General features: G+C 26.1%; 2 protein-coding genes across 2 annotated transcripts; one reads left to right on the forward strand and one right to left on the reverse strand.

The window, feature by feature from the left end:
- Window positions 1-218: 218 nt before the first annotated feature.
- Window positions 219-919, forward strand: OCT59_013444 (uncharacterized protein; the record flags this gene model as incomplete). The annotated part of the gene is made up of 6 exons (XM_066141519.1): window positions 219-225; window positions 297-338; window positions 411-452; window positions 524-565; window positions 668-687; window positions 773-919. 6 exons carry the CDS (start codon window positions 219-221, stop codon window positions 917-919), a joined length of 300 nt encoding a protein of 99 aa, XP_066001653.1.
- Window positions 920-15,196: 14,277 nt separating this feature from the next.
- OCT59_013445 (uncharacterized protein) lies at window positions 15,197-15,640 on the reverse strand (the record flags this gene model as incomplete). Its single annotated transcript, XM_025326693.2, has 1 exon — window positions 15,197-15,640. One exon carries the CDS (start codon window positions 15,638-15,640, stop codon window positions 15,197-15,199), a length of 444 nt encoding a protein of 147 aa, XP_025174824.2.
- Window positions 15,641-16,817: the final 1,177 nt, after the last annotated feature.

Here is a 16,817-nt window from a genome sequence, read left to right on the forward strand (position 1 = left end):
CTTCTTGAACTTCTTCGATTGGATTTTTTGACGTTGGATGGCTGGCTTCGGTGGTTTCTTTTTTGTAGAACAGTACCTTGCTGTAGATTAGCGTCTTGAAATGAATTGTTAAGTTTTGAAGCAAATCTTTGCTTCAGAACTTTTTTAAAATTTATTTATTTTTTTTTTGATTTTTTTTTGCAGGTACTGGTAGATTGAGTTCCCGGATCTTAGACGATATGATTTGTAAGTTTCGAAAGTAAAGTTTACTTTCGAACTTTTTAATTTATTAATTTTTTTTTCTTTTTTTTTTGCAGGTACCGGTAGATTGAGCTTCCGGATCTTAGACGATATGATTGGTAAGTTTCGAAAGTTTAGTTTACTTTCAAAATTTTTTAATTTATTAATTTCTTTTTCTTTTTTTTTTGCAGGTACCGGTAAATTGAGCTTCCGGATCTCAGACGATATGATTGGTAAGTTTCGAAAGTTTAGTTTACTTTTGAAACTTATTAATTTATTAATTTCTTTTTCTTTTTTTTTGCAGGTACCGGTAGATTGAGCTTCCGGATCTTAGACGATATGATTGGTAAGTTTCAAAAGTTTAGTTTACTTTCAAAACTTTTTTCTTTAAATTTTTTCTGTTTTGTTTTGAAGAAACTAACCATTTCTTCTTTTGTCTATTTTGTAGGAATCATCTTCGAGTTTTGGGTCGGCTTCTCAAATAAGTTTTGAAGTTTCTCTTCGAAACTTTTTTTATTAAATTAATTTTTTTTATTTTATCTTTTTATTGTAGGTTGTAGACGACATTATAAGGACCATCCATAATGGGATTGGTGAAACATTCAGATCACGTGCCGGTAATGGCGACTCCAGTATGGACAGAGAAGGCACAGGAGCATGTGATGACAAGTACAAACATGAAATTGTCGTATTGTTATGACATAAAGAAGTCAAAGATAACCTGTCACGTGGCTGAATGTTTGTTAGTGTAGGATTGAATCTGCTAGCTCTTGTGGAACCAATTAATGGAGAATCAAAAATATGTTGTGCGTATTGTCATTGACGTTTGTGAATAAGCATAAATCACGAATGCTATTGGATGAATTTGAGGAGATTTTCAAATAAAATGTTTATTTTTAATAGAAACATTTAGCTAATATTTTTGGGTTAATTAGATTAGTATAGATTTAGTAGACTTTAGTATAGATTATTATAATGTAATTTAATAAATAATTTGTTATTCAATAACATTTAGCATTGTCATATTAACATAATTTATATAAATTTGATATGATGTTTATTATCTTTAAAATAATGTACATCGTTAATGGACATTAAAATTAGGTGATGCACATCAAATGTTGTGACATCAATTGTACATTGCAGGGTCCGATGTTCAGCGCTTCTTTATGATGTACATCAAATGACCGATGTACATTTGATGAACATTTTTCCTGTGACTTCCTGATGATCTTTTATATGATATTTTTATTATACTTTTATAAACATTTATAGCTACTAAGACTATATAAATTTTTATTTTACTTTATATTTTATTAAAATATACTTACTTTTTAATAATATATGTTGAAAATTTCATATATATGAGAAATGGGTTTTTTATTAGTGAAATGGATTTTTTTACATCTCTTTTACATTTAATGATTTAAGTTTCGCAAATGTAAATTTTTGTTCAACTTATTATTTAGTCAAGTGATTATCAATCAGATGATTTTTTGGTATTACAAAACAATTTTGAGTAATGAAAATTGTGAAAATCAATTCAATAACTCTTTTTAATGCAGAGTAGACAAATCAGCCCATATATATAGGGTTAATCACCCTATCTTAGTAGTTGGTTACTAAGACCCTAATTAAACCTGAGTATGGTGAGGTCGCAGGTTTGATTCCCATAATCACGGAAATAAAAAGAATTTTACTGCGAACGCTACTACCAATAGTGTGAAGATACAGGGATTAGGTAGTTGGACTGCACCATGGTAAATTAGTGTGTACGGTCAGGCTGCACATTTCAACAAAGGGTCATGGTGTCCTTCTAACGTTCCCTATGAGGTCATTGGGATGTTCAGAGTCCTGTCCGTAAGGTCGCTGCTTGTATACCTTGGTGGTAATTTCCTATCCAGGTGGTCACTCAAATGATACTTGGAGTCAATGTACTAGATGGTTATTATAGATGGTAAAATCCTGGGTGCAATGACTTTGTGGTAGTTTACCTTCTAATAGGTTTAGGCCAACTAGAATATTCCTGAACAGACAGGTGTACTAGGTGAGGTATGGGGTTCAACTCCCCACTAGACGGGTACCAGGTGGCAGCTTGGATGGTAAGGCATCACTGGAAATAATCCCAAATAAGCGAGTCTATACTATCTCATGTTCTCTCTGTCTCAGTGGTCACTACTATACCTTTAGGGGATTTACAACTGTACCTTGGGGCTAAGGAATCGTGGGGCTGTAGTGGCCTTGAATGAGCCTTAATTCAGTTCTGAAGTGTGAATGTTGGTACGGAAGGGTTTCTAGATGATTGCCATTACACCTGCACTGAAAGTTCTCCATTACTAAGACTGCCAGGGTGGCATATAAATTCAAGCTTGTCTTACCTCTAGGGGGTTATGACTAGCCAGTTAGTATTCCGTTGATGGATAAGGACTATTCTGAGGTCAAACTAAAATGGCAGTTGTAGTGATATTTGGTCAGGTTGCACATACCAGTTAGTTGGTATAGCATGGCGGACATGCTTATATCACCTTGCCGATCATTTGCCGATCACATAATTCCAATTTTAAAATTTATTGCAAAAGCTACAAATATTTTCAAAATAATGTGGCAAAAAATTATGGAAATATAAGCTAAGCATTGAATTATTATATAATTTTAATTATATAATTATTGGCATAATTTTTTAATATTTTTATAACACATTATTTATATGTGATCATTCATAATTTTTGCCGATCATCAGACAAAATTTGATGTGCGGAGATGAATATGCATGGGCGAAATTCAAAACTTTGCACAAATATTCTTTATATTATGTAGAATCTATAAAAAAATAATGCAGTGATCTGATTCATAATGCAGGTGTTTTATTAGTAACATATTTAGTGAATAATTTCGTAAAATGAATGAATATATACCAAATAATAATAAAAGCTAAAAAGTTTCTAATGAAATTTAATATACAATAAATTAGAACTAAATTTAAGTTATTTGTGAAATTTGAGCATATATTATTATGTAAATTTTTTTAGCAACGGTATTATATTATGTGATAATTGAATAAATGATCAGCAAATGATCGACAAATGATCAGTGATAAAATAGGGATGTCCGCTATGCTAGTTGGTATACGTTAGTCAACTAATTGTATTTATGGACTACCATGCTATAAATAGGTTCTTAAATGTGAACCTTTACCTTAAGTCAAATAATAAGACAAATCAGCCCATATGGGTTCTATAAATTTTAAGCAGTTTGTTCGTGATTTTTGGTGTATACATAATTCTTTATGTGAAAATATTTTTGAGCAAAGATTTCAAGCTTTATTGAAAAATTATCTTACTGTTAATGAATATTTGAATAATCCAATTTACTCAACATATCATTCTTAGGCATGTGCATTCATAAGTTGAAAATTTACAGCTGATATGCAATCAATACAATGAGTTGAATTAATTAATGCAATTATTCATAAAGCTATTTCTTCTAGTTCTACTATGGCTGATGTAGTTGAAGCCTTTGATTCTAGAATGCAGAAAAAAGAAATGAATAAAGACTTTTTAGCATAAAAATATAAATTAACAATATATCATCAATCATTTGTTATTGATAGTTTCTTTATTAGTATTATAATAGAACCATACAGAAATATTTTTCATCACGAATTGTCAATGAAATACAAAAACAAATGTGTGAATCAGTACTATATAGATGTGAAAAACAATCCATTGAAGATTTGAAGATATTTTTGAATTCATTGAAAACCAATTGGTAAGTATAAACAGGAATTAGGGTTAGTTTAGGATTAGAGTTAGGATTAGTTAGAATTAGTTAGGGTTAGGATTAGAGTTAAGATTGTTAATTAGATTTAGAATTGAAAATATTAATTTCAATTGTTTTATTTTTAGGATTAAACTGCTTATGAACGATAATGATCAAGGTGAAGATACTGTAAATGTTGGTCATTCTGAATGTTATTTGAAAGAAGTTGAAAATGTTGAAGATTATTATGACTATCGGCAGACATATTTGAAGTCATTATTAAATTCAGTGTCAAAAGAATTAATAAAAGAAGTATGGAAAATTGTTTCTTATATATTTTTAACTTTATATCAACATATTGTCATTCTTAATGATGAAACTCATTTGTGCACATGCTTATTATTAGTATTTCATGGAATTGTGTGTCGTCATTACTTCAAATTGATGATTGAAAATTCAGCTGCTTTATTTCATTTAATGTTAATACCAATGAAATGGCTTCAAGATGATTATTGGAACTGTATAGATTCTATTTCCAATGAACCATTTATTGGAGTGTCTTCAAAAACTTCAAACCAATTAGATTATTATCAACCAGCTGATTTTATTCTTAAACATCATGACAACATTCAGGAAATTTAGGTTCGACATTATATGCAAAAAAAAATTGAATATGGTCAGCTTATAGGACATTTTAAGTAAGCTTTAAATTATTCATTAGATGATAATGATCAAAATAATCTGGATGATATTCTTTTAGCATATATTTCTAAAAAGGAAGCAAAATTGAATGCCAAAGCACAATCTGAATTAGAAGGAAGAAATATTCTTAATGAAAATATAAATTTAAGTAATGAAATGAAATTATCTGATGGACAAGTTTATGATATAAATAATATTAAAGATCCAATAAAACGTCAAGGTAAAGGTAGACCCGCTGGTAAAAGATTTAAAGCTTATGATGAGGGAAAAAACAAAGCAAATAGTAGTAAGAATCAAAAAGAAAATGTATATGAAATAGATATTGAAAACATGAATGATAATAGTAATAACAGTCACTGGACATTTCCAGCGCAGCGCCAATCACTAATTAAAAATTTTGTACTACATAAATTAGCCTATCTTCATTTAGTTCAAACGGGACAAAGATTTAACAAAATATAACTTTTTTTATAATACATTAAAAGTATCATATATGAACTTTCAAATGACATTAATTTTATCAAAATACTTCACTTCCTTAAATATTTCACTATATAAGGTTTTTCTATGACTTGTTGACCTTTAAACTGAGATCCTTCTGCCAATATTAGTTCTTTCAAAAAGATTTTTATGTGACGAACCAACTATTAGTATAGTTTTATTGTTGTAAAATTTGGTTGAAAGTTTATATGTGCGTTATTGATAAATAGCCGAGAAGGTAAATTTCTTATTATACAGTAAGCGTCAGAATCAAAAAATGTTTAGTTTACAGATACTTCTAAACTTCACATTCAACTTTTTTATATAATTTTATTAAAAAAATATCAATAATTTAAATAAATTTCTAATTACATGTTTCAGAATAATATTCACTAATTAACAACTTTTTTCTATTATCCATTTCCACATCAGATTTATACAATTCACCCTCACTATAGTAAATCCTATGGGCTGGAGATTAAAATTCATTATAGTGAAAAATTCACTATACTGAGGGTCAATTTATTATATATAAAAAAAATCTGTACCTGAACTTTTCTTCATTATAGCGTTATTCACTATATAAAAATTCACTATGGAAAGGGTGAACTATATGACAGCCATCAATTAAAATAATATTAATTTCATTTAAAAATGAGATCTTAAATAGAAGTAGTATAATTTTGAAGGCTAAATTGGCTTTTATAGTTTGAAAAATATTCTATATGTTTGTAATTTTGTAGTATTTTAACGAAAAAATAGCTAACTTTAAGTAGAGATTCTTCTAACTTGTTATTAATAAACAACTCTTAGAAAATTATATCGACATGTCAGTTAAAACTTAGAGAGTAAGAAAAAAAATTTTTTACACATATTTATTGAATAAAAATTAAAGTTCACATGTGACGAAAAAACCAGAATTTTGAATATTTACTAATAAATCATAGTAAAAAAAGTGATCAACAATCTGCATATTTAATTAGTAAATCCATTTGACATCCCTGTTTCTGGAAATGTCCAGTGACTGATAATATAAGTAGGCGTAGATGTGGTTTATGTCATAAAACTAGACATTATACTCCTAAATATCCTAATAAAAAAAGTAGTTAAAGGGTAAAAAAAATGTATAAATCTTTAATATCTTTTTCATTTTATTTGGTTATAATATATAGTAATATAATATGTAATAAAATATAATAAATGCAATGTAAATAATAATATAACAACATATCACGTGATATACACTAGTCAAAAACCAATATATCAGGTAGCAGATATGTATCAGTTATGTACCTGATATGTGTAGTATTAATGCAGAAAATGGGGTACCTGATATGTGTAAAATATATGTAAATATATATATCGTCTACATATTGGTACCTGATATGTATATGATATGTAAATGATATGTAGACGATATATATATTTACATATATCTTACATATATCGGGTACCCAATTTTCTGCATTAATACTACACAATACACATATCGGGTATATATCTAATACATATCTGCTACCCGATATATTGGTTTTTGATCAGCTTATTTTTATATCTTTCTTTTTATTTTTGTAAATTGTAAAAGTTCGAATAATTTTAATAAAGATAAAGGCTACTATGCCACGTTTGCCTAGTTTTTGATCAGCAGTGATAATAAGTGTGATAAATAATTTTTTTCGCACATGCGATAAATAAATTTTTTCTTTTATAATTTTACATTATAATTTTTGTAATAATCAATAAAAGTTATTTTAATTTACTTAAAAAATTTTTAAAAATATTTTTTTTGATAAATTTTACAGTAAATTTTAAAAATAAAAATTCTGCATTACAAAAAATATGAATAAATTCATAAATATCTATTTAATTATAATAAAATTTTATATATAAATAAATTCAAATCTACTAAACAACTTTACTGAAGAAGATTTTTATGCTTTGAAATCACAGAATAGATATACAAAAATATTTATAAAAAATATTTATAGTTGTGATATTACAAAAAAATAATAATAGCTTTATCCATGCATTATTTCAAAAATTTTTGTTTTTTTTAGTTTTTTTTTTATATACATATTTTATAAAAAAATTATATATATATATATATGTTATAAAATAAGTTGCTTAACAGTGTAAAAAATTTATGGGTTAGATAAAAGTTTGCTTAGCAGACATAAAAAATATTTGCTTATTGATCTTAATAAATTTTGAATTTTTTATCTTGATTTATATATATTATTCAGAATTTTTTTACCATACAAATTATAATTGATTAGTTTAATTAACTAATCCTTTATCTTAATTAGTATATTGGTTGATTTTTATTTCACTATTAGACAAAAATATGATAATTTATATAATTGATCAGCAAAATTTGCTTAATGTTAAGGATTAAAAGTTTTGTTTAAATGTATAGATAAAAATATTATGATTATATTTGGTAATGTATATGTAAATAAAATAATATAGTTAATATAATATTATATTTAGTATAATATTTATGTAATATATTATATTTAAACAAATTTTATTATTATATATATTAAAATAATTATATTAAGAGAAAAAAACAATTATTGTATAATGCTTAATAATTATTATTTTGTAATAGTTTATTATATTATTATTATAATTTAAAAAACTGTCAATATTTGTATTAATATGTATAATAACATATATTTAATAGTTACTCAGCATGAAGTATCAAGTAACTGTTATATTTGCAATAAGCATTATAATTGATAGAATTTATTAAGTAAAGCTTAGCAAATTTCACTGATCATTCCAGTAAAAAGTTAATATTGATTTTTTGTATAAAAAAAATGTAAGTTACAAATTTAATAAATTTAATATGATTATGAGTATCCATTTGTACAGTATTTATAAACAATTTGTAGTAAACTTATAATGTTATATATAGAATTCAAAGTAAATTCATCATAAACTTGCAATGTTTTTATGTAATAAAAATAAATTTGTATATTATTTTTACATATTTGATTCATTATTCATATACAAATTACTGTGTATATATTAAATACATTCTATTAAAATTTGTAAAAAATTTATAAGGATTGATGTCTTTATTTAATAATCTAAATTAGTAAAAAAAATTAAAAATAATATAAGGTAGAATGGAATATAAAAAAAATTAAGTTAAAAAAAATGATAAATTATACAATATATGGATTTAAAGTAGCAGAATAAGATATGGTCTTATTACAATAAATTTTCTGCTTAAGAAATTTTTAATCATAAAATAAGCTATTAGGCCTCTTTCAAAATTGGATGATATTATGTATTTTATTATACTTGTCAAAAACTTATTATTGATCTATAGAATATCTTTAGTTTGCTGAGAATTTTTGGTTTGTCTTTAGCCACTTGGTTTAGAATTATAGTTTTTATAAATGTAAAAGTCAACTTCAAATTGTTTTTATATATTACTGTGAATATATCTCCCATTTTTTAAATTATGGCACCCTTCGATATTTTTAAGTCAAGAAATGGTATTTGTATATTTCATTTGTATTTAAAAAAAAAATAAAAAGTGAAATATTAATAAAATGTTTTGTTAAAAAAAATTATTTCATCAAAATTTTACTAAAAGAATTAAATTTAAAAAAAAAATATAGTTCTGATTTTCATCTAGACCTGTTTAAAAAAAAAAAGATAGAATTTGAAATATCAATATACATTTTATCATAATAAATAAATTAAGATGAAAAAAAAACTTACTATAATAGCATCTAAAGAGATTTGAAGAAATATCTATAAAAAAAAAAACTATTAATATTTGTTTGTTAATATTAAAGAAAAAATTTGAAAATTTATAAAATATCATGTTTAGATGACCAAAAAGCTGCCTAAAAAAGAAAAAGAAATAAGTAACTATCATTTTTAAAAGAAAATAATACGTTCACTAAAGTTTTTATCTAAAAAGCTGAAGAACTATTTAAAAGAAGAAAAATTAAAGTATTAGGAAATATTTCGTTAAATAAATATTTCATCAAAAAATAATTCAAAAAAAACTCTATTCTACCGAATTATTATGTATCTAAAGACTCAATCATTCAAAAAAAGATAAATCAAAATATTAATATACATTTTGTTGAAATATATAGCAGCATAGACACTGCATAGACACTTCTAATTTTTTTAGAGAAATACTTAGATGAAGAAAGTAAATGAACTGTTAGAAAATATTTATTAAAACAAAAACAATTAGAAAAAAAAATTTAAATAACTTACTAAAATTTTATATCTAAAAAGACCGAAAGAACTATTTAAGAAAAAAAAATTGAAATGTTAGAAAAAATTTCATTAAAATAAATAAGGAAAAAAAAAATTTTCATGTTTCAAAATAATCAAAGAATAAAGTTGTCTAAAAAAAATTAAAAAAATAAATTATTAGAAATTGTTTGTAAAATAAAAATAATTAAATAAGAAAAAAATAACAAACTTACCAAAATTTTATATTCAAGAAGATTGTAAAAAGCATTTAAAAAAAAAAAGAAAAAATTGTTAAAATAGATAATTAAAATTTAAAAAAAAAATTTCTAACCATATTTCCATATATTCAAATATTCAAAGTCTAAAAAAAAGTAAGAAAAACAACTATTAGAAATTGTTCATTAAAATTAAACAATTAAAAAAAAGATGAACTTATTGGAAATTTGCATCTAAAAAGAAAAATATTTAAAGTTTCTTCAACAAAAAGTGCAAGAAAAGTGGGAGAAGAGAAAAAAAAAGAAGAAAATGTAAAAGTAAAGAAAAAAGGGAGAAAAAGAAAAGGAAAGAATAAGGAATAAATGAAGGAATATACAAAGAGAAGTGAAAAGGTGAACAAATTAAAGGAAAAGGAAAGAATGTAAAAAAAAAGCAAAAAAAAGTTTTTTTAAAAAAAAGTTTAAAAGTTGATTGAAGTCATTAAATTGCAAATTATATTATATATTGACATATACGTGATACATATTTTTATAACATAAAAATTTTATAACTGAAAATTATTGTAAAAGTAGTCTGAAGATTAAGGTTGCTTGTCTAAACCTTTTCAAAATCCTACGATTAGTTTCGTTAAAATTTTACTATAGATTTATTATAGTTTTGGCAGAGTTTTGGCAGTTTCGGCATTTATAATAAGTTTCAGCAGTTTCGCCATTCTCTAAAGTTTTGCCAGTTTTTTAATATAACTTTAATATAGTTTCAGCAGAATTTCGCTTTTCGGCGAAACGCCATCTTGCCTAAACCCCTAGGTTTCGGCAAGCAACCTTACTGAAGATCAATATAATTATTTTTCAACTATACTAGGGAACGGGAACCGTTGTAAGTCCGGAGCGAAAAACTAAAATTTGTGATTTCATTGGGTGATCACGTGGCGGACAGAGAAATTCACGTGATCGATTTTTTTTTCATAGTGCGTAGACATATATTGTCCTTCGCTTCGCTCTGGACAACAAAAGTTAACAAAAAGTAAAATAATAGTAAAAGCGAAAAATAATTAATTACAGTTTTATACTACAAATTAGTACAAATTTATAAGTTTCATATGAATTTAAAAAATTAAAAAAATTGTACAAATTTTATTTAAATAAATATAATAAATAATAATTACAAATTTAAAATATAAAAATTGTATAATTTCTGTTTATTAAATGTAATAAATCTTATAATAATTGTACATTTAAATTTTACAAAAAAATAAAATTTGATTCAACTATATGAATACTGAATGAAAATAAGATAATAATTACAAAAACTAAACAAAAATTGTACAATTTCCATATGATGACTTTTTATTGGACATATTCTTATTGCAAATACATGTAAGGCATGACAGTGCTACAGTTATAAGGTCACATTATGCTAAGTAACTGTTTTATCAGGCTTATGTAATAAGTATTTTTTATATAACTTAGTAACTGGTTGTATTAACATAAATTACCAATTAATAAATACCTGATAAATATATATTAATATTATAATTAAATAGATAATAGGTAAAATAAAATAAAACTAAATAATTAATATATCTGGCTATCAGAAAATTACTTTCTTAGTTTTGCAATCTAATGGTATCTTATTTATACTTAAAGGTGATAAATTACTAGAATTAGAATAGCCATTTCTCTGGTATAATTTTATAGATGCTTGGTGAACACTTTGCAGTAATAAATCTTTAATTTTAATTATAATTTTAATTTTTTTAATTTTTTATTAGTGATTAAATTTGTAACGAACAAAACAAATATACAAAATTTTATAATAATAGCTGCAAATACCTGATTCTAAACTAACGAATACTAACCAACTAGTTTCTATATAAGTTTTAACCTGAATTTGAGATCTACTATAGTAACATACACTTAAGATGTTCTATCAACCTTGCTCTAAAAACCTGATTCCTAGGATAAAATTAATTTTTTATTTCATCACCTTAATATAAGGATGGTCATCAGTCCTACCAGTCCTACTCAGTCCTGGACCGGTCAGTCCCAGAACTTGTAGGACCAGATCTAGGAATGGGAAAATAATGGTTAATTATAAATTTATTTAATTAACTGGTTAATTAACAGTCAATTAACAGTTAATTAACCTATAGTTAAGGCCGGACCAATTAAAATATTTGTTTAACATAACATATGAAGTCATGAGAATGAGGGGGGGGAGAGGATATTAATAACAATAAGTTGAGTTGAACAATCACGTGATATTTCCATATCTAATAGTAAAAAACACGATGTACCATATATTATGAAATATAAATTTATTAAAATGATAAACTTTGATACAAATTTAACTTCTGGAATGAAGAAAATTAACTATTAGTATTTCTCTTTCTTTTTTGACCTTTTGTATTAGTTTTAATTTCAATTCGTGCAAAAAAATCCTTTCCTTTACTTTGGCATATACTACACAAGGGAAATACAAACTTGTACTTTGATGTCATATATGTTGGAAATTCTAATAGTTCTTGATCACATCCACACCAATAACATACAAGTGGATTATTTTTACGTGATGAATAATAAGATAACTCAATTGGTGACTCACATGAAATTTTTTCACGTACAAATAAAACATTGTAAAGTTCATGACTTTCAGGCACTAAAGAAGATCCACAGCTATAATCCCAATCATCAACAATACATTTAAATATAGACTGCTGTGTGTTGGTCAATGCTTTTTCACTATAGAGACATCGAAATTTTCCACATTAAAAGCATTGGATAATATTGTGAACTTTTGTATTTACAAAGATAGTAGATGGTGCCCGTTCAGAATTTAACATAGCCGCTATTAGTGTGGGATGATATTGTTCTGTTGTTTCTGTACCATATATACTCTTAAAATCAATATAACGATCATTGTCTACTATTAAGTATTAAGTGTATGTAAATAAAGAATATAAAACTTTTGTGATACTAAAAGGTTATAAATAAAATAAAATCTTACATTGTGCAAGTACTGGATCTGGAAGAAAGCTAATGCCGTTAAAAATATCTTGTGGAAGGCGAATTGTATCACATACATTGCAATCCGCATTTTCGCATTTCTTGATCTATGAAAAATTAATAGGCAATGATCATCATTTGGTACAATCAATGTGATAATTGTGACGTAAAATTCTTAACCATTAATAATACCTGAAAACTGTAATGACGAATTTGACAATGTGTTCGCATAAATTCCTGAAGATTAGTTTTTTTTGAAAGAATATCCATAGTTGTATCAGAAATCTTCAACGTTTTATCAATAGAAAGAATTATCTGCAAAAAATATATATAATTAATATCATTATTATTTTATTAACATACAAATTTACCTCAAATAATTCTTTGATAGTTTTTTCATCAGCGGGATTTTTGGTTTCAAAAGGTATATCATGCAAACCAGTCGTTCAGTTCGTGCACATAATAATTGTTGAACATTGCAAATGCAATTTTCCAGTTCAGTTTTAAGGTCTTGGTTTTTTTTTGCGGCCTCTCGAATTTGTTCTAATGTATCAGCCTTTTCAAAAATTTTCTCTAAATATGAACTCATCTCATCTCGCATAATTGCAACACCCTGAAGACCCAAATTAATTATTGACATAATTCGTTCAGCTGGATTTGCCCAACTGTGGTAAGGTGCAGTTTGCAATGCAATAAGAATATCAAAGTTACCACGAAGGAATAGACAAAGAAGGGATATTTGTACTGAACCAAAAGTTGTTCGATAGTCTGGACCACCATCTGTGTAAAGACAAAGAATGGGAGGTATGTTCGGTTCATAATAACTTTGTATTGCATTGTAAAATTCAGTTGAATGTCTAATAGCGGTACTAGGTTGAAAAAGTGTATCCTTATATGAAACAAATACTTTACCATTATAAAAGGAATGTTCAATTGATTCAGGAATATCAATAAAAAAAGTTACAGAAGGGGTAAGAGATAGTTTGGTAAAATCATGATCACTCGCTACAAGAACTGTATTTGTACTAACTATATTTTTCTTATTACGTACACCAGTTGATGTAGGTACACCTTCTCCGATCAGTATTTTATGTTTATCATCTGCAGCAATAAAACAAACATGACTGCGATAAAGAATAGCAAATTCACGTAGATACTGAAATAAACAAGCACAATAATGTGCATCTGGATGATCTTTGCGTAATTGTCTAGCTTGGACTTGATATTTAATATTAAATCGGCCAGTATAATGTATTGCCGCTGCTGTAGTTGGATTGGTTGGCCAAAATTGAAGACAGATCCATTCTTCACATGGAAGTGCGATATTTGTAGGTAATGGTGAATTATATTTGGCTTCCAATCATTTTACTATAGTTCCACACAGATCACGAATTGAAATAGCTAATGGCATATATAAAGTTAGTTCGTGTCATCAATCATCAACTGCTGGCATATTCTATATTGATAATTCAAATAAAAAATTAAATTGAATGAAACAATTTGATAATAATAATATGTTAATCAAAAATTACCTCATTAAAATAGGCTTCCATTTCATTCCAAAAGATGTCAAATTCCTTGCCTTTGAAACCACTATTAACTTGTAAATCAATAATTATTGACGGATCTTCAAGCATAAGCATCAATCGTAATCGATCTTCAATCTCTTTGCAAATAGGATTCGATGTTGTGGAAGCATCACCAGTTAAATCATAATACAATGTTCGAAGCATAACTGGAGTGACCTTTTTAATAAGAGAGTACTTTTTAAAGCAAATAATTTATTAATTTATTATATGTATGATTAAATAAAATATTCATAAAGTCATTATTCTATACCTATTTAATACATTTTTTCTCATTTGGTGAGTAAAATACTTTGGCAAGCTTTCTTGAATTATTGATATTACTCGTGCATTTTCTGTTTCTAATCTTTGATCTGCTAATAATGGAGCTTTCCATATATAATTAAGAGTACCTAGATAATTGCCCTGGTGATACCGGTAAATAGTGACAGGAAAGTCAAGTTGCAAATTTTGAATATAACAATATCTTTGCATTGGATTAGATGGAATATATTCCTCAAGATTAAAAAATTCGTAATTGTTTTTGTTAGATAAAAAATATGATAATTCTTGATATTTAGTATCGATTTCTGAGCATCTTTCAACGGTATATACTTGCAGATCTTGACTAACATTTCGTACTGCCATATTACTAGTATGACGAACATTTACTTTATTATTAACTCTTTGTAAATACTTCGCATATTGGTTGATCATATTTGCTAATTCAAATACTTCTAAAATAAAATCAGTCCATTTTGCTTCACTCGCCCATGGTTAACCAATTGAGAGCTCCAATGATTCTGCTAATTGCTTAAGTTTTTCTCTTTTAAGACTCTCTTTTTTATGATGTGAAGTATAATAAAATTTATTATAATTGCTGTCACATTGATATTGACTTAATTCTTTGAAAATATTTGGAAGATATAGTGAACAAGCAGCAAGTGTGTTATGATGCGGATCAATATACCAAAGAAGATCTACAAGTTGCTTGATAAATATTTTCGCAATTTTCTCCTAATCTACTCTCCAACCATTTTTTTGGTTTTCTTTTAATAATGCTATGACATCATTGTATAAAACATCTCGTTGAGTATCTTCTCTTTTAATTGATGGAAAGTATGGCTTATGGGAATGCTCCATCATAATGTCAAATGCATTTCTTTCAAATTGTTGATTTTGTTGTACTATATTATTTTCTTCAGTATGTACAATAAAACGTATATACTTTAATTCTAGCTCTGACATTAAAGATATATCATCATACAATCCTTCTCTTAGATTATTCCACTTGCCATCCCCTTTACCAACGTAAACCCTTACATTACATACACCAAATACGCCTTCAGTAATTGCTTCATATATTTCACTAAATGTACATATTTCTTCAACAATTTTAATAACTTGTTGACTGATTATATTTTTTTGCCCTTCGTCAACGCTAACAAAAAAATGGACCATGTTTGAAAAAATTTAATAATGTATCAAAATTATCTCTTAAAAATATTACAATATTTATAATATTTATTCAATTTGACACGCAGCATTTGTCCATAATCAAACATATTTAAACTTAATTTTATTTTGACACACAGTATTTTTCTATGGTTGAGCATATATCAATAAAGTTTTGATAGTAATTCGCAAAAGGGGAGAAAGAAACATGAAATTTTCCATGTTTTATATAAATTAATGTAACACTAAAACTTAAATATATTCTTTTGTGTAATTGATTAAATCATTCGTTAATATAGACAATATATAGTGTTGTTATTCAAGAACCGTTTTTGGAAAATGAGAGAAGGGGGGGTTATGTTAAACAAACATTTTAATTGGTCCGGCCTAACTAATATATTAATTTTTTATAAATAATAAAATAAAATCAAGTTCAAGTATAGTACTATTATCACTATCACTATGATTATAATTACTTTCAATTAGTATTTTCATTATCTTCAAAAGTTTTGGAGCAATAATTACAAGTTACAGAAGGATGTTTTTTATTATTACTTTCTGTTTCAGTAATTTTCCAATGCTTCCAAACTTTTCCTTTCTTTTTTTCCATAATTGCAAGAATTTTTTTTAAAAATTATGTAAAAAAAAATGTAATAAAGAAAAAGAAAAAAAAGATTATCAAGTTATACAAGATATAAATTATAAAATACAATAATTATCAAATTATAATTAAAATCACATGATTTAAATTCTGCATTTTTATTGGTTGATTTAAAGTAACAGTTAATTAACCATTTTAAACTAATTATAAGTAGCATAATTAACGGTTAATTAACTATGGTTAATTAACTATGGTTAATTAACGCCCATCCCAGTAGTATATAAATGCCAGTTCTGGCTCACTTTCCTCGGAGTCCAATCCTGGTTACCTTTTTCTTGCTATCCCCTTGTTGCTCTCCCACCGGCTGGGGTCCAACTCGACAACCTTTTTTTTGCTATCCCCGTTGCTCTCCCACCGGCTGTGGGTCCAATCCTGGTCATCTTTTTACATTTTTCACCTACTTATATCACCTTTTTTATATTTTTACCTACTTATATCCTACTTATCTCATAATCTAATTCACTTATATCCTACTTATTTCATAATCTAAATCGTTTATTAATATTTTCACCTACTTACCCC

This window comes from Rhizophagus irregularis, chromosome 21, assembly GCF_026210795.1.
Source record: "Rhizophagus irregularis chromosome 21, complete sequence".
NCBI lineage: Eukaryota > Fungi > Glomeromycota > Glomeromycetes > Glomerales > Glomeraceae > Rhizophagus > Rhizophagus irregularis.